Raw genomic sequence first — 6938 nt, 5'->3', positions numbered from 1 at the left:
CACATCATGTCGTGAACAATAATTTTCTAGTGTCATTTTCTTGTGTATATGATTTAAACATTTGTATGAAATTGTTTCCTAACAAGATGGCCTCTCTTGTATCGTGAAAGTAAATCAGTGGTGTTTTCACCTTGTACTAAGATGTTTGTTTCCACTTCCGAATAAGATTTCTGATCTCTTAATCTATTTGCAAAAAATTAAGATTCTCTATGAGAAATATCATCTAGTTCTTTGACGTAATTCTTCCTCCAAATATTTTGGAAAACTCATCGATTTGCCGTACAAATTCCAGCTCATGTTTCAATATAAACAATAAAGTATCCTAATTTATATTATTAATATAATATCCCTACTATGATGTATATCAAGAATGGACTTGTGTTCATTGATTTTCCATATCCCATCCTATGTCATGAATTTCATTATGTTTTTGAGCATTTCCAAGGTTTGTATTTCTTGAGAAACTCTAGTCCAAGAACCAATTGATCAAGTCCTTTTCCTAGAATTTCTTCGATATAAACCTCCAATTCCCTAATGTTTATCATTCCTTAGTAGGTTCATATCATGGACGATTCCAAATAGTATATGGTATTACAAGTGAAATGATTTCTTTGTGTTGTAATATCAAATATTATTTCGAATTCTCTCCATCTTTCCGGTCATGTAAGATTTCCTATTGTTGCAAAGCTTTGGCGATGGTTGGGTTTCTTTGGTAGATGTTTTTCTCCATTTGTAACTTGTGATTGTATCTCAATTCTTTCTAGTTTAAGTCTAGGACTTTGATTTTTTCGTAGAATTGGCTTGTCTTGGATCTAGATATTTGTTTCTTGTATTAAAAGAAACTCAATTATTTTTGGATAAATTGTCTGAGAAACTTTTTCAAAAATTTCTGGTATTTCAATAAAGTCGTTTCTAGTAAAAAAAAAAATTCATGCTTATTAGACAGAGCGTATGAAACCCGATAGGTAATTTAATATGGTCTATTACCTTATTTCATCAGCCTTTTTCCTTGAAATTTTGTGTAACGTCAAGCCTCGGCCGAAACCTAGGTCTTATAGGTTGTAGGAACTTCTTAGATAAATTACTTATATAATTTTTCCTGCATAGAAATTCCCTGAGATAGTTTCCACTAACAAGTCTTGAATATTACTCATTCATTTATCGTATATAGTAATATCAATCGGTGAATCTATTTTTCTTTAAAAGTATCTTTTATAATAATCTGAACTGCTCCGATATGATTTCAGGACATGGTTTGTGTCACTTATTGCTTGAGTTTTTGTAATTCATCTTAGAATTAATTGCATCTCCATATGGTTTTTTGTAAGTTCAATTGAGATTGTCATTTCTCTTCTGGAAACCTTATATATTAGATGAAGTTTTATGTTTTTTAGGCCAAGATTTTCTAAGAATTTTTCTATTTGTTTTGCAGAGAATCCTTGATATTTCTATAAGCTAGAATTTTCTCTCGTGATATTTTGGATCATGTTATGAGATATGGTTGTATGGCTAAAAAAACCAGACAAATCTTCATCTGTTTCATGTCGAAACACTTCTTCTTTACTCATATTCTGATTTTTATTTCTTCTTCTTCATATATACTCTTGTTTGAAAAAATATCAAATTAGTATATTTGAACTAGGTCTTGATAATAAACTGCTTGCTTCTGCAATATCTGGAGTTGGTTCGAAGCGCCTTATTCCCTTTTTATCTTTTTCTGGACGATTAGTCGAAATGTGACAACTTGCCTCCACATGTCTAATAATTATAATCTTTAAAACTTTCATTAGTTCCGATGTGAGCTCTCTGAAATTTTTTCTTGTTGGTGTTCGTCTCGTGCTTTGAAATGAGTTTGATGTCTAGGACGACATCCTACTTCTTGGTAGCACACTTCTTTGTCCAGATTTGTAATATCTGGCTTTTTGTCTAGACCATATTATTCTTATTTTTCAATAACTTTTTCTACTTTTGGTATAAGGATAAGAACTAAATCTCTTTTTTCTGCTTTTGTGATTTTCTTTCAATAATTATTGAAATTTTTTCTCTATAACATAAAGGAGTAATCTTGTTTATATCCCTTAATCTTTTGTAGTTCTTTTATAATGTTGTCAAATGACGCAATTCTGCCAATTTTTATTTAAGAAAAGAAGCTCTTCTGACCAGAGTATCTGGATTGCCAGAGATGTATTCCATTTTTAGAATTTTTCTCTAGGGATTTGGCATTTTGGCTAATACAAATTGCATTTTTGTGTTTTATTCGACTCCTGAATTTCATCTATATTTAGTGAACAAAAAATGTATTCATATACTATATATATGTCATGTAATTCAAGATTATACAGAACTTGAGTATTTTTTCTTTTCTTCTTTGTATCATAATTATTGAAACAATCCACCACCTCCATAAATTGTGCCTTAAATAGAGTGATCATTTTTTCAACTATCTCACTAAGAGATTCTTCGAATATGACTAAATTTTTGGTTTAATCCGAAGTCATATCCCGAGTGATTTTAATTGATCCCATGAGACTAATTTTTAAAATCATTATCTTTTGAGATCAAGTGGCCCTCCTGCGATTCTCATAGACGTTGTCCAATCATCTATGAAATCTTCTATTTTTTTGAAGTCTAGTACATCAAAATTAATCAAAACTCTGTAAAGATGTATTGGTTCTAAAACAGCCTTCCCATGGCGTGTTTGATGCAAAAGAATTTGATTCCTCTTTGATTATATTCCAGCCAGGTGTGATTCTCCACCAATCTGGAAATGTGTTTGGGGTCCTCTCATGTTTGTCACATAGGATTCCACAATTTCCCTTAGTGGTTTTTGAGAAGGTAAAAAAACCTTATTAACTATGTTCATTTTCAGATCTACGACCTTGAGATTTGCAAAAGATTCGATAAGATCTTGAAGATAATTGAGACCAATCATTTCTATAGTTGTCATCATATTATTTTATTTTCTGAGATAGTTTTGATAAGATTGATAATCTTTCTCATCATTGATTAAGGTTTTTGAACTATTGTGACATTCTCTCTTTGATGTAATAAGGGTTCACTACCAAATGATTGTGGTAACCTTCCTTTCGAGATCCTATTGCTAGAACTGAGTTGTTATTATAGGGTTTGGATTCTTGTTTAAATATCATTCAATGTTCAAGAATTTCTTCTTCTTTTTTTCAAGGATTGCTTCAATTTTTCATGATACATAATATAGTTGGTTGTCATAATTTTGTACCGTCTTTTGGACTCTCTAATATCTCCAGAGAGTTTAGAAGAACCCAAGACTATTTCTAAGAATCTAGTATTTTGAATCATAATTAGTAATTTAATTTGTTTATGGTTATTCTTGATATATAACATTTGTTAGATTTTTTTGTTTCACATATTCGAAAACATTGGAATAAAACCTACAAATAATAAATTTCGATGCAAGATAAGTTAATAATAATAATTTCATGTCTAGAATAAAAAAAATTAGCCACTGATATCATTTTAATTGTGTTTTCCAAGGATTTTATAATAATAATAGTTCCATGGTTATCTTGGAAATTTTTAGAAAATATTTATGCCTGAAGGACCAACTTTGACTAATTATTGGAAAGATGAAGCACCGACGTGGGAACATGCAAAGGAAAAAATAAAATTGGGATTTTATCATTCTTTAAGGATCAAATGGAGTTCTGTCCCATTTATCAGAAAAAATTGTGCATATAAATTGGTTTAAAAGGATTTTTTTATCTTTTCAAGGTTGTACTTATATATGGATTTAAGATAATTAATTTCAAATTTATTGACTTTCTTGGATGTATAAAATTCAAATATATTTCAAATTCACTTCATATAACTATAAAGCTATGCAAATTCAAAGGTAATCCCGTGCATCTCCTCTCCACAAACAATCAAGGATTTTGAGAGTAAATATTTTAAGATGCTCCTTCATTCTCATCGAAACCGTGCATCCAGCCATGACTTGCAACAACAAAAGAAGCAAATTTATGCTAATATATAAAACACAACTAATATATAAAACACAAACCATTTGGTCGTACATGCATTAGAAAGGTTCCTACACATGATCCAAAACAGTTTAAAAGCAAAATATCACAAACCACAGGTATAAAACTTGATAAAAACCAGTTGCATCCACCATCAAAACGACTCCTTATAAAGATTTACGCCTGTAAACAATTTGTACCAGTGTGGTCACAAAATGATCAAGCACCAAATGAAGTGAAGATTTATAATTAAAGTATTATTGTACTTGCCTTGCTAGCAATATTATTGGAGAGCCAATCAAGTCCCTCGTAAAGCCCCTCCCCTGAGGTAGCACAGGTGCTCTGGATGTACCTGGAAGCAAAGAAAAACAGGTAAAATAACATTTATAAGGGAAATTGTGGATGTAGAGTAACAGACAATAAACGCAACTGAATTAAAAAATGTCTACCAGTGACGCTGCCTGAGCGAGTGCAGGCCAAGTTTGTCAGTTATTTCGGCAGCGTTCATTGCATTAGGAAGATCTTGTTTGTTGGCAAATACAAGTAGTACAGCATCTCTTAATTCATCCTGAAAAAAAGGAAGCCATAATTCCAGCCGAAGTGGTAAGCAAAAACCATTTTTTGTCAAGAACATAAATGGTGCAGCCATTTTATCGGGCAAGATGAAACAATTATAAGGCACTCCTCAAATGGCTCACAACAGCAGCAGGGGGGAAAACAAGATTTTTTCAGGACATGAAATTGGTTACAAACAAACTATTTGCATCCGGAGTATTAATCCTCACAGGTTATTAAAAATAATTTCTCAGAAGTTAAAATGGGATACAAAAAGATTGCACAAAGAAATTGTCACCTCATTCAACATCCTATGCAATTCATCCCTAGCCTCCACAACACGGTCCCTGTCATTGCTATCTACCACAAATATAAGACCCTGTGTGTTTTGGAAGTAGTGTCTCCACAATGGACGAATCTGTAAAAGTAAATGAATATGTTACCCTCCATAGCCATGTTATACTGATCATGGAAAATGATTTAAACAATTATCCCATCAGGGAAAGATAACGAAATTAAATGGTACACTATGCGCTAAACTATTATATCATATAAATAAGTAATATCAATAGATTCATCATAAAGAGTATAACGAAGGTTCCACCTTATCCTGACCACCAACATCCCAGACAGTGAAGCTTATGTTCTTGTACTCAACAGTCTCCACATTGAAACCTGCGGATAAATACAAGACCCATATGGAAAGAAATATTAGAAAGCTGTTAAAGTTGGAATAAAAAAAAGCAATAGAGATCATCTGCACTGGTTATTGGAAAAAGAAGCTGAGAGAAGAAGTAAAAAGGGAACTACTGCAGTTGCAAGATCAAGAAGGCATACCAATTGTAGGAATAGTAGTTACAATCTCTCCAAGCTTGAGCTTGTACAGGATGGTGGTCTTACCAGCAGCATCAAGACCAACCATCAGAATGCGCATCTCCTTCTTGGCAAAAAGCCGGCTAAAAAGCTTAGTGAACGACAGCCCCATTTCTCTAACTTGCTTTTAATCCCTAGAACCATAATGAGCAAAAAATATAATGCATTATATTATGTGTAAGTGGTTTCATAATTTATCCTAATAAATAACATATTACCAGAACCATATGCAGACAAGCATACCGATACCAATTATAGCAAGAACATTACAACCAAAAGGTTTATAATTTCTAAAAGAATGATGGATGAATAGGAACAGCAGTGATGTACTATAACATTCCAGTATTTGCTCCGTTCCCAAATTCATCTAAGATCTCAACACAAAATAGAACTATTGAAATCTTTTACATGCATAACACTTACGCAGTCACAAATATGACACTTTGAAATATATACCCCACTTCCAGACTTGTTACAAATATTGTTTCAAAACATAATACTGTTTATCATATATACAATCAATAAAATCAATCACAAGACACACAAACAAGCATGGGCAAAATAAGAAACCAGGAGCCATTACACAACACCAAATTAAGAATTACTTAGCCAGGTTGCATTTGGATGGACAGATTTTGATATGGATCGGGAATTCAATCTGGAGAATGATATCAAGTATGTATTTCAAATAACCTAAAATTGTATTGGTTATCCATTATAATTGATAGGGGATGATTTTGAAACCCCCTTTAATTAGATTCATCCAAATAACTAAGATGCATTTAAAATCCATGATTTAAAAAGGCTAAATCCAAATCCGATAAATTTATTCAATGCATTAGGTAGTGAAATGCCTGTGAAGACTAACATGTCAAAAGAAAATTAATCATACCTTCTAAATGGTAAAATCACTAAACAATAACTTATAAGTCCGAAACTATAGCAATTAGAACTAAATGTCCCAGAAAATTTATAAGATCAAACAGATCCACCTGAAAAAACTGGTTCATACACAACCGCAATAGATATTTACCGCGATTTCACGAATATCCAGATTCTCAGAATGTCGTACCAAAACACACAACGTATCGGATCAGATCACAACCAAAACAAAATCAGAAACAGAAACAACTCGACATTTAGCAAAATAAATATTAACTCGATCATAATGAAACGCTGTTTTTAATCCCATCATTGCATCCGAATCAGACAAGATAACACAACACCAATTCAAAAGAAATTGATAAACAAAAAATTCCTTCACCCGGTACCTCGAATACAACAATAAATCAGTAATCACAGAAATCCGAAGAAGATTTTACCACAGCAAAAACAACTTCAAACCGCGCGCATAAGAACCTGATGGTACGTACCTGAGCGAGATAGATCTAGCGAAATGTTGAGGAGAGCGTGCGTACAGTTAGCTGCCTCAGAATAACGCGAGCATGAAATCTATTCAGCCATTAAATAAAATTAATTTAGGTATTTTATTATTCCAATTGCCTAAATAAC

The 6938-nt window shown here is 32.3% G+C and overlaps 1 protein-coding gene across 1 annotated transcript; it reads right to left on the bottom strand.

Moving 5' to 3' along the window:
- Nucleotides 1-4007: 4007 nt before the first annotated feature.
- LOC142530978 (ADP-ribosylation factor) lies at nt 4008-6938 on the bottom strand. The gene is made up of 7 exons (XM_075636938.1): nt 6800-6938; nt 5391-5560; nt 5158-5228; nt 4852-4971; nt 4448-4566; nt 4269-4350; nt 4008-4181 (listed from the first exon to the last, which is right to left on the bottom strand). Exons 2-7 carry the CDS (start codon nt 5536-5538, stop codon nt 4176-4178), a joined length of 546 nt encoding a protein of 181 aa, XP_075493053.1. The 5' UTR covers nt 5539-5560; nt 6800-6938; the 3' UTR covers nt 4008-4175.

This window comes from Primulina tabacum, chromosome 2 (genome assembly GCF_025594145.1).
Source record: "Primulina tabacum isolate GXHZ01 chromosome 2, ASM2559414v2, whole genome shotgun sequence".
In the NCBI taxonomy this organism is placed as follows: domain Eukaryota; kingdom Viridiplantae; phylum Streptophyta; class Magnoliopsida; order Lamiales; family Gesneriaceae; genus Primulina; species Primulina tabacum.
This window is presented reverse-complemented; position numbering and strand designations above follow the sequence as displayed.

Bases quoted from the DNA above. Each gene is read 5' to 3' on its own strand.
- LOC142530978 (XM_075636938.1), bottom strand. From the start codon at position 5,538: ATGGGGCTGTCGTTCACTAAGCTTTTTAGCCGGCTTTTTGCCAAGAAG. The intron at 5,229-5,390 runs GTATGCCTTCTT...ATTTATCCGCAG, and splicing joins AACTACTATTCCTACAATTG to GTTTCAATGTGGAGACTGTT. The intron at 4,351-4,447 runs GTAGACATTTTT...CTTTGCTTCCAG, and splicing joins TCGCTCAGGCAGCGTCACTG to GTACATCCAGAGCACCTGTG.